At 37.7% G+C, this 18,976-nt stretch overlaps 1 protein-coding gene across 1 annotated transcript in view; it reads right to left on the bottom strand.

The window, feature by feature from the left end:
- CDH18 (cadherin 18) overlaps nt 1–18,976 on the bottom strand; it is a 417,078-nt gene that overhangs the window by 151,460 nt on the left and 246,642 nt on the right. The window contains exon 4 of the mRNA XM_052659026.1: nt 9,777–9,944. Within this exon, the coding sequence (XP_052514986.1) occupies nt 9,777–9,944 (168 nt within the window). The remainder of the gene's footprint in view (nt 1–9,776; nt 9,945–18,976) is intronic.

The raw sequence follows: 18,976 nt of genomic DNA, 5'->3' as shown, positions 1-18,976 counted from the left end.
GTTGACTCATTGGAAAAGACTCTGATGCTGGGAGGGATTGGGAGCAAGAGGAGAAGGGGATGACAGAGGATGAGATGGCTGGATGACATCTCTGGATGGACATGAGTCTGAGTGAACTCTGGGAGTTGGTGAAGGACAGGGAGGCCTGGTGTGCTGCGATTCATGGGGTCACAAAGAACTGGACACGACTGAGCAACTGAACTGAAATGAATACCCCATTGTGTACCACAGCTTTCTTATCCATTCATCTGCTGATGGACATCTAGGTTGCTTCCATGTCCTGGCTATTATAAACAGTGCTGCGATGAACATTGGGGTACACGTGTCTCTTTCAATTCTGGTTTCCTTGGTGTATATGCCCAGCAGTGGGACTGCTGAGTCATAAGGCAGTTCTATTTCCAGTTTTTTAAGGAATCTCCACACTGTTCTCCATAGTGGCTCTACTAGTTTGCATTCCCACCAATAGTGTAAGAGGGTTCACTTTTCTCCACACCCTCTCCAGCAGTTATTGCTTGTAGACTTTTGGATTGCAGCCATTCTGACTAGAGTGAAATGACACCTCATTGTGGTTTTGATTTGCATTTCTCTGATAATGGGTTATGTTGAGCATCTTTTCATGTGTTTGTTAGCCATCTGTATATCTTCTTTGGAGAAATGTCTATTTAGTTCTTTCGTCCATTTTTTTGATTGGGCCATTTATTTTTCCAGAATTAAGCTGCAGGAGTTGTTGTGTATTTTTGAAATTAGTTGTTTGTCAGTTGCTTCATTTGCTATTATTTTCTCCCATTCAGAAGGCTGTCTTTTCACCTTGCTTATAGTTTCCTTTGTTGTGCAGAAGCTTTAAATTTTAATTAAAAGTCCCATTTGTTTATTTTTGCTTTTATTTCCAATATTCTGGGAGGTGGGCCATAGAGGATCCTGCTGTGATTTATGTCAGAGAGTGTTTTGCCTATTTTCTCCTCTAGGAGTTTTATAGTTTCTGGTCTTATATTTAGATCTTTAATCCATTTTGAGTTAATTTTTGTGTATGGTGTTAGAAAGTGTTCTAGTTTCATTCTTTTACAAGTGGTTGACCAGTTTTCCCAGCACCACTTGTTAAAGATATTGTCTTTTCTCCTTTGTCTATTCTTGCCTCCTTTGTCAAAGACAAGGTGTCCATAGATGTGTGGATTTATCTCTGAGCTTTCTATTTTGTTCCATAGATCTATATTTCTGTCTTTGTGCCAGTACCATACTGTCTTGATGACTGTGGCTTTGTAGTAGAGCCTGAAGTCAGGCAGGTTGATTCCTCCAGTTCCATTCTTCTTTCTCAAGATTGCTTTGGGTATTCAAGGTTTTTTGTATTTCCATACAAATTGTGAAATTATTTGTTCTAGCTCTGTGAAAAGTGCCGTTGGTAGCTTGATAAGGATTGCATTGAATCTATAGATTGCTTTGAGTAGTATACTCATTTTCACTATATTGATTCTTCTGATCCATGAACATGGTATATTTTTCCATCTATTAGTGTCCTCTTTGATTTCTTTTAACAGTGTTTTATAGTTTTATATATATAGGTCTATAGTTTCTTTAGGTAGATATATTCCTAAGTATTTTATTCTTTTTGTTGCAATGGTGAATGGATAACTTTTTAAAATGCAGAAACATTGCTTTTCCAACAAAGATTCGTCTAGTTAAAGCTATGGTTTTTCCAGTATTCATGTATGTATGTGAGAGTTGGACTAAAAAGAAAGCTGAGTAGTGAAGAGTTGATGCTTTTGAAGTGTGGTGTTGGAGAAGACCTTGCATATCCCTTGGAGTGCAAGGAGATTCAACCAATTCATCCTAATGGAAATCTGTCCTGAATATCCATTGGAAGGTCTGATCCTGAAGCTGAAATCCAATCCTTTGGCCACCTGATGTGAAGAACTGACCCATTTGAAAAGACTCAGATGCTGGGAAAGACTGAAGGCAGGAGGAGAAGGGAATAAATGACAGAAGATGAGATGGTTGGATGGCATCATCGACTCTATGGACATGAATTCAGTAAACTCTGGGAGTCGGTGATGGACAGGGGGGCCTACTGTAGAGTCAGACTGGACTGAGTGACTGAATTGACTGAACTGATTGAATAAACCTGAACTAATTTATATATGTAGAAAACAAACCATGAAGTTGGTTCACCTTCTTGTAAATCAAGTAGATGCTGACATTTAAGGAAACTCTCACGGAGTTTCAAAATACATGTCTTAACTATAATAAACTAGGTATATTTTCTAAAGTATATGAGAAAAACTTCCACTTGCTAGTAATTAAAACATACAGTTCACATTCTGATGGATTGAGGAGAAGCTTGGTTGCTTGTTTCACAACTTTTTCAAATAAAATATTAATGTTGAATTTATTATGTATCATTTATACTTGTTTTCATAAAAACTAAACTAATAAAAACAATGATCCTTCACTGAAATATTTTGCTATTGACAAATGTCATTTCAATATTAATGTATTCATCAGTGATATTTCCTTTTTCACTAACACTAAAATTTATCCATATCAGTTACAACTTTATAATTCGAATTATGGGAAATACTGCCATCTGTTGAAATTTTAGCAATTGATCCTCCCAACATTACATTTCACTATATCACCTGAACTCACAAGTGAATAACTTAACAATTTTGCAATCATTTCAAGTTCTTACGGGAGTTTTGTTAAATAATCAAATTTTTACTCCTTTATTGTGATTATTTGACATGTATTATTCTTCTTTCCCTAGATTGGTTACTTACTCTACAAGTTCAATTCAGTTCACTCACTCAGTCGGGTCCGACTCTTTGCAACCCCATGAACCGCAGCAGGCCAGGCCTCCCTGTCCATCACCAACACCTCTAGTTCACCCAAACTCATGTCCATTGTGGCGGGGATGCCATCCAAACATCTCATCCTCTGTCATCCCCTTTTCCTCCTGCCCTCAATCTTTCTCAGCATCAGGGTCTTTTCAAATGAGTCAGCTCTTCACATCAGATGGCCAAAGTATTGGAGTTTCAGCTCAACATCAGTCCCTCCAATGAACACCCAGGACTAATTCCTTTAGCATGGACTGGTTGGATCTCCTTGCAGTCCTTTCAAGAGTCTTCTTCAACAACACAGTTCAAAAGCATCAATTCTTCTGCACTCAGCTTTCTTTATAGTCCAACTCTCACATCCATACATGACTACTGGAAAAATATAGCCTTGACTAGATGGACCTTTGTTGACAAAGTAATGACTCTGTTTTTTAAAATGCTGTCTGGGTTGGTCATAACTTTCCTTCCATGGAATAAGTGTCTTTTAATTTCATGGCTACAATCACCATCTGCAGTGATTTTCGAGCCCCCCAAAATAAAGTCAGCCACTATTTCCACTGTTTTCCCATCTATTTACCATGAAGTGATGGTACAGGATGCCATGATTTTAGTTTTCTGAATTTTGAGCATTAAGCCAACTTTTTCACTCTCCTCTTTCACTTTCATCAAGAGGCTCTTTAATTTGTCTTCACTTTCTGCCATGAGGGTGGTGTCATCTTCATATCTGAGATTACTGATATTTCTCCCGGAAATCTTGCTTCCAGCTTGTGCTTCAGAGTGGCAGCTGTGCAGTGCAAGAGTGGTCAAGAGGAGATACCCCATGTCGAAGGTAAGGAGCAGCAGCTGCACTTTGCTGGAGCAGCCGTGAAGAGATATCCCACGTCCAAGGTAAGAGAAACCCAAGTAAAATGGTAGGAATTGAGAGAGGGCATCAGAGAGCAGACAGACTGAAACCACAATCACAGAAAAGTAACCAATCTGATCACATGGACCACAGCCTTGTCTAAAACAATGAAACTAAGCCATACCATGTGGGGCCATCCAAGATGGATGGGTGATGGCAGAGAGGTCTGACAGAATGTGGTCCACTTGGAGAAGGGAATGGCAAGCCAGTTAAATATTCTTGCCTTGAGAACCCCATGAAAAGTATGAAAAGGCAAAAAGATAGGACACTGAAAGATGAACTCCCCAGGTCAGTAGGTGCCCAATATGCTACTGGAGATCAGTGAAGAAATAACTCCAGAAAGAATGAAGGCATAGAGCCAAAGCAAAAACTCTACAAGGGCAACTCTCAAAATACAGCTCCCTTTAGGGTTCAAGTTTACTTTATAAACTTTCATGTTCATAATTGACATTTATATGCATATTCTTTATACAGAATAATAGACTTCAGTGATTTTTACCTGCCTGAAAATATTTTTTAATTATTTATTTATTTTATTTTATTTTGTGAATAAATTTTAAAATGACTAGATTACAGTTAAAACCAGAGAAGGAAATAGCAAAAATCTTAAAAAGTAGAATAAATACCTTTCAAAAGAAGGGATAATATTGAGGAATTTATACCTTGAGATATTTTTTTCTGAAGAAGAACTAGGAAACTTGTGTCCTTGAAGTAAAGATTCAAGCCACAGATATATTGATTTGTTCTCTTACACTGCAAGTCTTGCAAGTAGTTCCCATTCCTAATACTTGCCTGCCTACATACAGGCATTACTAGAATTGAGCAGTGGCTGTCCTCTTAGCTGTATATATACCTTCCAGTCTCTGTTCTCCCCTATAACCTCCCTGATACTCACAGGCAGCCTGCTTTTACCTGGACCTTTGTTTGTCTTGTATTCCAGGCCACTGCGTTTGTATCTCCCTAGTGCAGAGTCTTTGTAAAGCAAATTATTAGTCTAGTCCCCTCTCTTACTCTCAAATGCTTACTCAAAACCTATGCAGCTTAAATTAAGATAAAGTAGATAGACCTAGAGTCTGTCATACAGAGTGAAGTAAGCCAGAAAAAGAAAAACAAATATATTAACACACACATGTGGAATCTAGAAAAATGGTACACATGAACCTATTTGCAGGGCAAGAATAGATAAGCAGATGTAGAGATAGGACATATGGACATGGGATGTGGGGGTGAATTGGGAGAGTAGGATTGATATATATACACTACCACGTGTGAAATAAATAGCTAGTGGGAACCTGATGTATAGCACAGAGAGCTCAGCTCAGTGCTCTGTGATATCCTAGTGAGGTGGGATGGGGTGGAGGATGGTAGGAAGTCTCAAATGGGAGGGCACAGCAGAAGCCAACAGAACATTGTAAAGTGATTATACTCTAATTTAGAAAAGATACAGTGGTAGCTTTAAATTGAAATATAAGAGGTAAGAAACTGAGGCCATGGTAAATTAACAGAAGAAAGAAAAATGCAATGTTAAAAATGTGTGCCAGATATTGTCTTGCTGTAACATGGCTTTCACAGCTAAAGAGAAAAACAGAAAAATAAATGTCAGAAAAAATGTAAAACAAACAACCAAGAACACCTTAAGAGAAACAATTAGATTACTGGGTCTATTTAATCACTGGATAAGATCTTTATAGGATTTGAACTGTGTTTATATTTGTGTATTTCATGGTGCTTTATGTAGGCAAGTCTTCATAATATATATCATTGTTTTTTTTTCAAACAATTTGCAAAGTTTCCCAAGATATAGTTTGTCTTTTTTTTTTTTTTTTTTTCATTTGATGAGTTATAATGCTTTTGGGAAAATTAAAGAATATTGCAAGCTACTCTTATTGTGGTGACACCAAATCATTCTGAGAGCAGCAATGTGTTTAAAGCGGTATGGGTGCAAAATAAAATATCTTTTAAACAAATCAGAGTGTGAAGTTCTGGGTGTGTACTGCCTTTGTTTCAACACACTAAGAGCATATCATCATGTGGCAGAATTGACAGTTGTCAGTCATTCTGGGGAGACTGAAGATATGTCGATCCCATTAGTGATTAATGTAATGAGTTCACTCAAAGAGTATTCATTTATTCTTTGTCAAGTTAAACAATTGTTTCACTATGAACTGATGCTTCAGCAACAATCATAGATCAAAATAAAGTTAGGGATACATTTTTCTTTATTCATCACCATTTTCTGATTTTTTGGTGATTTCTAAAATAAGTTTTAATGGGCTTGTCTGGTTAAAATCAGTTTATCGAGCCCCCTGAATAAGTTTTTCACTCTATTATAATAAGGGTTATAATATTAATATACATCTTAAAAATAGCGGTGGTAGAATCTACTTAAATAACATAGGTTGAAAATGAGGTTGGTGTTGTAATTATAATAAAGTTTATATTCCGCCTAATTCAGCACTCACTCATTACCTCTTTAAAAACAAACAAACAAACAAACAAACAAACAAACTTTGAACTTTAGTCTCTGGTGGGTCAGTAGTAAAGATGCTGCCTGCAATACAGGAGACCTGGGAGATGCAAATTCGATCCCTGGATCAGGAAGATTCTCTGAAGAAGGAAATGAAACCCACTCCAGTAATTTTGCCTTGTAAATCCCATGGGCAGAGGAAGGAGGTATGCTACAGGCCATGAGGTCGTAAAAGAGTCGGACATGACTTAGTGACTAAATCAACTAATCAACTCCTTATTCTATAAAAGGGTTTTGTTGTTGTTTAGTCCAACACTTTGCCACCCTGTTGACTGCAGCACATCTGGCTCCCCTGTCCTTCACTATCTCCCAGAGTCCGATCAACTCATGTCCATTGAATTGATGATGCTATCCAACAATCTCATCCTCATCCTTCTCCTCCAGCCTTCAATCTTTCCCAGCATCAGGGTCTTTACCAATGAGTTGCCTCTTCACATATAATTGGCCAAAGTTTCAGAGTTTCAGCACCAGTCTTTATAATGAATATTCAAGGTTAATTTCCTTTAGGATTGACCTATTTGAGCTCCTTGCAGTCCGAGGGATTCTCAAGAGTCTTCTCCAGCACCACAGTTCAAAAGCATCAATTCTTTGGCACTCAGGCTTCTTTATGGTCCCACTTTCACATCCGTACATGACTACTGGAAAACCATACCTTTGACAATATGGACCTTTGTCCATAAAGTGATGTCTCTGCTTTTTAATATGTTGTCTAAGTTTGTCATAGCTTTTCTTCCAAGGAGCAAGCATCTTTTAATTTCACAGCTACAGTCACCATCCGATTACACTTGTCTCATAATGAAATATGTGTATATGCATATTGTGTGGAATAAGGGGTTAAATGAATACAAAAATACACTGCAATTTTGTAAAATGACTTGGAATTTAATTATATTTCATAATTTAATAATATGGACTTATCTATCACTTATAATTTTCTTTTAAACATGTTTTCTTCATAGAGCAAAAGCCACTTGAAAGAACCAAGTCACATAATCTTGTCCTTAGAATTGAAATTTTAAAGTAGCTTTGCCTAACCATGAATTCAACTTGCCTATCTTTATCCATGGTCTTTTAACAATAGCAGTTTGACAGAGTATTTAAATTCAACTCATTTATTTATTCATTTCATAACCATTTATCCAGGGCTGGGCACAAATCTAAACACTTAATGTTACAAAGACAAATCAAGCATCATTCTTACTTAGAGGGACCCACAGTGTAGGGGAGATGTGCACCTATGGAGACAAATATAGCATAAAAGTACATGGGAAAGGCCATGTTACAGAAACCAAGGGTTAATTAACTGTCTGCTAATTCTGTGATGGAGTTCAGAGAAACTTTTAAGAGGCCTTTTAAACAAAGGAATGTGGTAGTCCTGGTGGCTCAGATGGTAAAGTATCTGCCTTCAATACAGGAGACTCAGGTTTAATCTCTGATTTAGGAAGATCCCCTGGAGAAAATGATAAATCAATCCAGTATTCTTTCCTGGAAAATTCCATGGACAGAGGAGCCTGTAGGGTTATAGTTCATGGGGTCACAAAGAGTCAGACACAATTGAGTGTCTATCACAAACAAAGGAATGTGAGTGAAAAATTCTAGACTGATATAAGAATATGCATATTCTTGCTGTGTTTTCGAAACAGGCAGTATTCCATTGAGTACTGAGAACAATACTGAGAGATAAGGCTGGGTAAGCCTTTCACACTGACTTGTGGAGAGCAGTCGTTGACTTGCCACCCTGTCTACTTTGTTACAGAGTTTATTTTCTTCCTCACCCCAGATTTATTGAAGTTGAATTGTATTCCTTGGACTATAAACACAAATAGACAAAATTCTTTACCTCTGAAATTTCTTTTGTCCTTAAAACTCATCACTATTTGTAGACTTTTGGATCACAGCCATTCTGACTGGTGTGAAATGATACCTCATTGTGGTTTTGATTTGCATTTCTCTGATAATGAGTGATGTTGAGCATCTTTTCGTGTGTTTGTTAGCCATCTGTATGTCCATTACTTGTTTTATTTAAAATATGCCTCTGCAAATTTTTCTAAAAATCACTGCTGCAGCTACTTGTCTCTAACTTTTTGATGATATTTGCTAAGTTGTTTTTTCAACCAATCCATTCTAAAGGAGATCAGTCTTGGGTGTTCTTTGGAAGGACTGATGCTAAAGCCGAAACTCCAATATTCTGGGCACCTGATGCAAAGAGTTGACTCATTGAAAAAGCCCCTGATGCTGGGAGGAATTGGGGGCAGGAAGAGAAGGGGACGACAGAGGATGAGATGGCTGGATGGCATCACCAACTCAATGGATATGAGTTTGAGTGAACTCCGGGAGTTGGTGATGGACAGGGAGGCCTGGGGTGCTGCGATTCATGGGGTCACACAGAGTCGGACACAACCGAGTGACTGAACTGAACTTAACTGATGATATTTATTTTTCTCTTTATGACTTACTTCATTCTGTCTTTTATACTTTTTAAACATCATGTGCAAGAAGGACAGCTCCCCTCAGGATTTTTAAATAATTAATGGTTATACTATAAAATGCTACACACAGCTTCTGCCATATTAGAAATACTCAAATATGTTTCCTTCCCTTTCTGAAGGTGTCATAAACAGTATTTCATTCTGAACTCACAAAACTGATACTCTCTCCTTGAATCGCCTGGTGGGCTCTCCACTCACAAGGTTTATATTCTACTCTGAGATTGCAGCTTATTTTATTTGCAATACCTTGCCATTGGATGGTATGCCTCTCTGTGTATGTGAAGAGCATTCATTCCTAATATGAAGAATTTAAAAAAAAATCATCCCACAAACAGTACATATTCAATAGTTTTCCAAGAGAAGAATGTCCATATCAAAATGTTTATTCTGAATACCTCCAGGAATTCATTAGTAATACATAAATACTTCAGCAAATACAAAGTATCATTTCTTAGTACTACTATCTCATTTTTAGTATTTAACCCTGATGTCAATTGAAATGGATATCTTTATCCAGTATCATCCAGATAGTGATGATATCTTTATCTAGTGATGATATCTTTATCCAGTGATGATATCTTTATATCCAGATATCTTTATCCACTATCATCCAGATAGTGACATCTATCTACCAAGTTCAGGAGACAACAGATGGAGTGATTTCTTTAGTCTTGTGTATAAAAAAAAGACTGTACAAACACAATCTTTCCATTTAAGAGAATAGTCACATGACATTATACATCCAAGTACAGTTGACCCTTGAAAAATGTGAGAGTTAGGAGCATCCAACCTCTACACTGTCCATACATATAACTTATAGTCAGCTTTCTGTATCCAGGTTCCTCATTATCTGCAGATACACCCAACCACTGATCTAGTCATGTAGTCCTATAGCACTTACTACTGAGAAAAATAAATAAGTAGACTCTTGCATCTCAAGTCCATATTGTTCAAGGCTTAGCTGTTTTTCAGTTTGTTTTACATAAATGAATAATGATAAGTGCAGATCAAAAGAAACATGTACTTACTCTGAGGAAACCTTGGGGGGTTGTCATTGACATCTGTCAGGGTGATGTTGACTGTGGTGGATCCTGAAAGCCCTCCAACTTGCCCAGCCATGTCTTTGGCTTGAATGACCACTGAGTAATGTTCTCTGGCTTCTCTGTCCATATTATGTAAGGCAGTTCTAATAACTCCTGTAATACATGTTTTAAACAGAATAGCATGGATTATACATTAAATGAAAAGCAATATAGCTATATATATCTCTTTATTTTCATTTTAAGAAAAGTAGATCTTTTAATGTTTTTATTGGAATATAATTGCTCAACAGTGTTGTGTTAGTTCGTGCTGTTCAACGTCATGAATCTGCCATATGTATACATTTATCCCCTCCCTCTTGAGCCTCCCTTCCCTGTCCCCAATTCCACCCATTTGGTTCATCACAGAGTACTGAGATGAGCTCTCTGAGTTATACAGCAGCTTCCCACTAGCTAGCTATTTTACATATGGTAGCATATATATGTTAATGTAAGTCTCTCAATAATCCTCCCTCTCAGTTCCCACAAGTCCATTCTCTATGTCTGCACCTCTATTCCTGCTCTACAAATAGGTTCATCTGTACCATTTAAGAAAAGTAGTTTTAACTGAAATGCTTTTGAGAGAAAGTCAGGGTTTTGAGACATACATTACCTGCCCATGTTATTAAAACTGTCTCATGTAAATATTTGTTTGCAACCATAGGTCCAAAGGGAATCTATAGATACTAAGGGACAAATGAAGATATCCCATTGCTTGGCGTTCCTTGGGGTGACAGGCCCATCAGAGGTAGACTTGTGGTCCTTGCTCTTTCCTTCCGCTGGTGAGTTGAATATTTCATGATTTGTGCTCATCCTAAGTGTCAGCTCAGATGATTTGAGCAGAGGTTAATTTTTCTCCTTACACAACAATTTACATAGTTTTCCGAAAGGGTTGTCAAATTTTGATGATGAAAACATTGGCAGAGTGTAGACACTTGAAAAAGATTATAGGCAGGTAGTACTTTAATATTTATCAAGACTAAGAAACTGACTACTTTTTGTCAGGAAATAACAACTATAATAAAAACTACATCTAAGTACATGAGCAAAATAAAGAAAGTGATGAGATTGTTTGAAAAATTATATGTAAAGTCACATTAATTGTCTTGCAGTGACATGTAATACGTTTTGTCTTGCAGTGACATTCAATAGATACAAATTATATATGTCATATGTAATTATGCGTAGGTAAACACACCACACAGATACACACACATAGAGAAACACACACACACACACACACACACACACACACACACACACACACACACAGCTCTGTCAATGGAGCCTTACATTTAAAACTGAAACAAATTTTCCAGCAGGTCACATTTATATTAGAACTACCAAATATGTCTTCAGTTCAGTCACTCAGTCAAGTCAGACTCTGTGCAACTCCATGGTCTGTAGCATGCCAGGCCTCCCTGTCCATCACTACTCCTGTGGTTTACTCAAAGTCATGTCCATTGAGTTGTAGACGGCATCCAACCTTCTCATCCTCTGCCATTCCCTTCTCCTCCCACCTTCTATATTTCCCAGCATCAGGGTCTTTCCAGTGAGTCAGTCATTTGCATCAGGTGGCCAAAGGATTGGAGTTTCAGCTTCAGGATCAGTCCTAATGAATATTCAGGACGGATTTCCTTTAGGATGGACAGCTTGGATCTCCTTGCAGTCTCGAGTCTTCTCCAACATCACAGTTCAAAAGCATCAATTATTCGGTGCTCAGCTTTCCTTATAGTCCACCTTTCACATCCATACACGACTACTGGAAAAACCACAGCTTTGGCTAGATGGAACTGTTGGCAAAGTAATGTCTCTGCTTTTTAAAATGCTGTCTAGTTTGGTCATAACTTTTCTTCCAAGGACTAAGTATCTTTGACTTTCATGGCTGCAGTCACCATCTGCAGTGATTTTGGAGCCCCAGAAATAAAGCCAATCACTGTTTCCACTGTTTCCCCATCTATTTCCCATGAAACGATGGGACCAGATGCCATGATCTTAGTTTTCTGAATGTTGAGCTTTAAGCCAACTTTTTCACTCTCCTCTTTCACTTTCATCAAGAGGCTTTTTAGTTCCTCTTCACTTGCTGCCATAAGGGTGGTGTCATCTGCATATTTGAGGTTATTGATATTTCTCCTGTCAATCATGATTCCAGCTTGTGCTTCTTCCAGCCCAGCGTTTCTCTTGATGCACTCTGCATATAAGTTAAATAAGCAGGGTGACAATATACAGCCTTGACGTACTCCTTTTCCTATTTGGAACCAGTCTGTTGTTCCATGTCCAGTTCTAACTGTTGCTTCCTGACCTGCATACAGATTTCTCAAGAGGCAGGTCATGTGGTCTGGTATTCCCATCTCTTTAAGAATTTCCCACAGTTTGTTGTGATCCTCACCATCAAAGGCTTTGGCATAGTCAATAAAGCATAAATACATATTTTTTCTGGAACTCTCTTGCTTTTTCAATGATCCAGTGGAGAGGTGGCAAGAATATACAGAATAACTATACAAAAAAGATCTTCACAATCCAGATAATCACAATGGTGTGATCACTCACCTAGAGCCAGACATCCTGGAATGTGAAGTCAAGTGGGCCTTTGGAAGCCATCCCTATGAGCAAAACTAGTGGAGGTGAGGGAATTCAGTTGAGCTATTTCAAATCCTAAAAGATGATGCCGTGAAAGTGCTGCACTCAATATGCCAGCAAATTTGGAAAACGCAGCAGTGGTCACAGGACTGGAAAAGGTCAGTTTTCATTTCAATCCCCAAGAAAGGCAATGCCTAAGAATGCTCAAACTGTTGCACAATTGCACTCATCTCACACACTAGTAAAGTAATGCTCAAAATTCTCCAACCCAGGCTTCAACAATACGTGAAACGTGAACTTCCAGATGTTCAAGCTGGTTTTAGAAAAGGCAGAGGAGCCAGAGATAAAATTGCCAACATCCACTGGATCATCGAAAAAGCAACAGAGTTCTAGAATATAGGACACTTAACCACTATGTTATTTATTTATTTTTTTCTTTACTGACTTGATTGCACATGTAATTACTTTGAGTGAGAGCCACAGGCCCCAGGAAAATAGAATTCCAGCTTTTAATACTTGTGGACATATAGTGGAGGAAGTTTAGGAGAACCTTCCTGAAGCTAAATAAGAATGAAAATTATTCATATCGAAATGAATTATAATAATATGATAATAAATGATTCATCTAATCCATGGATATGAAAAAGCCTCAAGCATTCTTATTAAAAAGAACAATGTTTTTTTCCCATAAATAATTATATAAGAAAAAAGTTAATTGATGCAGAGGGGAACAGGTTAAGAGTTTATGAAAACATTTAATGAAAGAAATTTATACTTTCTAAAATTAAATAAAAGATGCCATTCTGAAAAACAAAGGGACTTACCTCTGATATGTAGAAATATGAGATTACTATCCAGGATATTTTACAAAGAAATCATTACAGTAATATTTGTAGAATATACAAATATGAAAATAAAATCTTTTTTTAAACTTATTTATTTTTTAATTGAAGGATAATTGCTGTCAAACATAAACATGAATCAGCCATAGGTGTATACACGTCACCTCCGTCTTGAACCTTCCCTCCCATCTATCTCCAAAGTGAATGACAGATATTTTATGCAATCTGAATGTCATTCATTTGAAAGCATCAGAGAAGAAGAATTAACACAAACCCTGTTTTATAGCACAGATCTAATAATTTCATTATCTCCTTTCTTTTATAATTGCGCCACTATGACATGAAATGGGAAGAAATTTGTCAAAGAAATTTGCTTACGGAAAGAAAAGAGCATATCTAGAATTGACACATATTTCTCAGAAATGATTATCTAAGGAATCATTTAAACACTCAATTCTCCTGAGAATGGCTCATTTGCATGTACTAAGCTATGACCTTGCCTGAGGGCACACAGGTTATAGGGCAAATTGCCATAGCCACATGATCCCCTTATATAATAATATGATTCCAACATATAGCCCAGATGTTCCTGAGTGGGGTAGTCTAGAATATAGCTGGTGTACAGTTACTTTAGTTTTTTCCTTTTCAGTAGCACTTTATTATTTTACAGTAGTTTTAGGTCCACAGTAAAATTAAGAAAATAGAGTTATCATGTACCCTTTTTCTCCAGACTGTACACCACCTCCCAGACTAGCCACATTCTGTACTAAAATAGTGCATTTGTTACAACTGATAAACCTACATTATTAGCACATCATTATCACCATGGCATCTGGTCCCATAACTTCATGGGAAATAGATGAGGAAACAATGGCTGACTTTATTTATTGGGGCTCCAAAATCACTGCAGATGGTGATTGCAGCCATGAAATTAAAAGATGCTTACTCCTTGGAAGGAAAGTTATGACCAACCTAGATAGCATATAGAAAAGCAGAGACATTACTTTGACAACAAAGGTCCATCTAGTCAAGGCTATGGTTTTTCCAGTGGTCATGTATGGATGGGAGAGTTGGACTGGGAAGAAACCTGAGCGCAGAAGAATTGATGCTTTTGAACTGTGGTGTTGGAGAAGACTTTTGAGAGTCCCTTGGACTGAAAGGAGATCCAACTAGTCCACTCTAAAGGAGATCAGTCCTCGGTGTTCTTTGGAAGGAATGATGCTTAATCTGAAACTCCAGTACTTTGGCCACCTTATGCAAAGTTTTGACTCATTGGAAAAGACTCTGTTGCTGGGAGGGATTGGGGGCAGGAGGAGAAGGGGACGACTGAGGATGAGATGGCTGGATGGCATCACTGACTCGATGGATGTGAGTTTGAGTGAACTCCAGGAGATGGTGATGGACAGGGAGGCCTGGCGTGCTGTGATTCATGGGGTCACAAAGAGTCAGACATGACTGAGCAACTGAACTGATCACCCAAAGTATATAATTTACATTAGAGATCACTCTTGGTGTTGCATATTCTATGGGTTTGGATCCATGTATAATAATATGTATTCATTACAGCATAACATAGAATACTTTAACTGCCCTAAAAATCCTCTCTTTTCCACCTATTCATCCCTCCCTCCCCTCAGCCTTTGGCAATCACTGATCATTTTACTGTCTCCTTAATTTTGCTTCCTCAAAAATGTCATATAATTAGAACCATATAGTGTGCAACCTTTTCAGATTGGCCTCTTCAATTAGTAATGGGCATTTAAGGATCCTCCATGTCTATCCATGGCTTTACAGTTCCTTTGTTTCTAAAACTGTTGAATGTGCTCAGTAATGTCTCACTCTTTACAGCCCCATGAACTGTAGCCCACCAGGCTTTGCTGTCCTTGGGATTTTACAGGAAAGAATACTGGAGTGGGTTGCAATGATCTTTTCTAGCTTTTACCTAAAAACTGTAAAATAGGTTTGTCAATACCTATAAAAAATGTCTTGGATTTGATTGGTATCCCACTGAATGTATTGATATGGTCAGGCAGAATTAACATCTTGATAATATTGAGTCTTGCCTATCCATGCATATAACAGATATCTCCATTTATTTACTTCTTGTTTCTTTATTGAGACTTTTATAGTTTTCCTCATATAGATTTCATACCTTTTATTGTTAAATTTAACCCCAAGTATCTCTTTTTAAGTGAAGCTAACCTAAATGGCATTGTATTTTTAAATCAAAGTCTACTTCTTTATTGCTGGTAAATAGGAAAGAGGTTGACTTTTATATATCAACCTTATATCCTGAAACCTTTCTCTCTGAAGACTGTCCTTGGACATAGCTCCCGCTCTGGGAAATGTTGGCAGAAAAATTATTACAAGGGCAGAGAAGAGGGTGAGGAGCCTCTGATTACCTGGGTTCAGCTTGCTAGTCAATTGGCATTCATGTCCTCTGAATGATCTCCCCTGACATTAACAACTACTATAGGTGATTCCAGTGTAAGTAGGTCAAAAGTATGAAAAGTCACAATTAGACAAAATTCTGCCATTGTTTCTTCATTTTTTATCACCATCTTGTCATATCAATAAAATATATGTGGAGATACACACATGAAAACAACCAATAATATTCAATTATAATAAACATTTTTCAAAACTATGAAGCCTAAACTCCTATACAAGACTAGGATAAACTATATTTGTATAGACCAAATAAGAACTGATATTTTGTTTTTTTGTTTGGCTTTTCTATCCTGTATCCATGGACCCAGTAATTGTATTTTAACTTATTTTTTTCTTTCAAATAAACATAATAATAAAGACGTATCACCTGGCCTTTTTATTTGGTAAATTTGTAAATAAAACAATGCAGAGTAGCTAAATTAATCACCTTAAATTAGTACAGTGTTTGCATAAGAACAAAGGAAACACTCCACTTTTCAATATACGCTAGGTAACGACTATTAGCATATTCTGAATGTTTGTCTGATATGCTTCACTAGCAATGTTTATTTCAAAATTTTTAACAAAAATTGTTGCCTTTTGTTCACCTGCAATGTTGTGTTGAATCAACAGGAAGTGATTACCTTTGTTTCATTTTGTTTTGTTTCTTATTACTTTCCCGGTAAACGATCACAGGTACCCCACTGCCTGCAAATTACCTTCTGACTACGGCTTCCCAATCACCTTGATATATAGGGGCTTGTAACTGGGAATGACTCTTTGCTGAATACAAGCTCATAACATTGGAACTCATCTGCAGTTATAAACATTACTCACTGAACCTGACTCACTAGGTCACCACGTGTTTTTTTCTTTGACTGGTGATATTCATATAGAGCAATAGATCCTCCAAAATGGTTTCTTGTATTTTAGCCACTAAAAAGAATTTAAGATGGAAATATACAAATCTAGTTTATTAGGTAATACCACAGAAGACTGAAAAATAAAATCTCTAAAAGAGTGGAATAAATAAACAGGCATGACATTCAAATTGTTAAAAACATTTTCAAGTACATATGTGCATTTATAAGAAGAGCTGGTAAATTTTCTTCCATATCTTAACTACATATATTCATTTGGGCTCAGTTGCTTATTTTCTTTCTTAATTTTGTCAATTGTTCATTCATTCGTTTGAACTTTCTTATATAACTATGTAACGCCTATTACAAGATATCAGGGCTTCCCTGGTGGCTCAGACGGTAAAGCGTCTGCCTGCAATGCGAGAAGCCTGGGTTCAATCCAAGGGTGGTGAAGATCCCATGGAGAAGGAAATGGCAACCCACTCCAGTATTCTTGCCTGGAGAATCCCATGGACAGAGAAGCCTGGTGCAGGCTACAGTCCATGGGTTGCAAAGAGTTGGACACGACTGAGCGACTTCACTTTCACTTTCTATTACAAGATAGTCTGTGTAAGAGTGTGTTCAGCCATGTCTGACTTTGAGTGACCCAACGGACTTTGACCATGGAATTTTCCAGGCAAGAATGCTAGACTATGTTGCCACTTCCTACTCCAGGGGATCTTCCTGACCCAAAGATCAAACCCATATCTCCCATATTGACAGGTGGAAATTCTTTCCTACTGTACTTCCTGGGAAGCCTCAAAATGTACCAGAGTCCTACTGTTTTTCTAATGGGGCACAGTTCAGTTCAGTCACTCAGTCGTGTCTGACTCTTTGCGACCCCATGAATCACAGCATACCAGGCCTCCCTGTTCGTCACCAACTCCCGGAGTTCACTCAAACTCACGTCCATCAAGTCAGTGATGCCATCCAGCCATCTCATCCTCTGTCATTCCCTTCTCCTCCTGCCCTCAATCCCTCCCAGAATCAGGGTCTTTTCAAATGAGTTAGCTCTTCGCATCAGGTGGCCAAAGTACTGGAGTTTTAGCTTTAGCATCATTCCTTCCAAAGAACACCCAGGACTGATCTCCTTTAGAGTGGACTAGTTGGATCTCCTTGCAGTCCAAGGGACTCTCAAGAGTCTTCTCCAACACCACAGTTCAAAAGCATCAATTCTTCAGTGCTCAGGTTTCTTCATAGTCCAACTCTTACATCCATACATGACCACTGGAAAAACCATAGCCTTGACTAGATGGACCTTTGTTGGCAAAGTAATGTCTCTGCTTTTGAATATGCTATCTAGGTTGGTCATAACTTTTCTTCCAAGGAGTAAGTGTCTTTTAATTTCATGGCTGCAATCACCATCTGCAGTGATTTTGGAGCCCCACAAAATAAAGTCAGCCACTGTTTCCCCATCTATTTCCCATGAAGTGATGGGACCAGATGCCAAATGGGGTGCAAGGGTACTTAAAAACAAAATTATGTGAAGTTACAATTATAATGCACCTTCAAGGACACCATTCTAGACCTACTGAATGAAAATTTAGGGAAGTGGGCACAACATCAGTATTTGTGACAAACCTCTTCTGTGGTTCCCATGAATGGTCTAATCTGAGATATTCACCTGCAGTTGAGGACATATGATATCTGGCCTCCAAGTGTTCAGATTTCATTGGAGTATCTAATCATTTAAAACAATTAGGAAAACATTAAGAGGTTTATAAATATTTAGAAGTTTCATTCACCAGTTCCTATACAATGATAGTTAACATCTTGCAGTAATAATTCATCCTTCCAATGGCCTGATTATGATGATCTAGGTACCTGTGAGACTTTTTTATGTTAGCTAATGAAGTGCTATTTGTTTCAACATTTAGTATATTATATGGTACTTCTATTCAACTACACATTATGAATTTTCCCTATTGATTTTGTAAAGATAATGTGACTTTCATAAATTCCTGTCTACATTGAAATCAAAAACACTGAGACATTAAATCATCACCACAGTTTCAGAAATCTGTTTCCTTCATTCACCACCAATCCAGTGTATATCGAATGTGTCTCTGCTATATTTAAAATGTGGGGTACTGGGACATTAAGGATAGAGCTTACGATTTTAGAAGGTCATGATTAGAGTGTTTACTGACAGGGAAATAAATAAGAAATTATGGAAAGTTAAGTGTTAGTCACTCAGTCGTGTCTGACTCTTTCAGACCTCATGGACTATAGCCAGCCAGGCTCCTCTGTCCACGAAATTCTCCAGGCAAGAATACTGGAGTGGGTAGCCATTCCCTTCTCAAGGGGATCTTCCCAGCCCAGGGATTGAACTTAGGTCTCCTGCATTGCAGGCAAATTCTTTACCATCCGAGCCATGAGGGAAGCCCCAAAACTACAG

Source organism: Budorcas taxicolor, chromosome 20, assembly GCF_023091745.1.
Source record: "Budorcas taxicolor isolate Tak-1 chromosome 20, Takin1.1, whole genome shotgun sequence".
Lineage (NCBI taxonomy): Eukaryota > Metazoa > Chordata > Mammalia > Artiodactyla > Bovidae > Budorcas > Budorcas taxicolor.
Note: the sequence above shows the minus strand (reverse complement) of the source record. Positions and strands in the feature narration are given on the sequence as shown.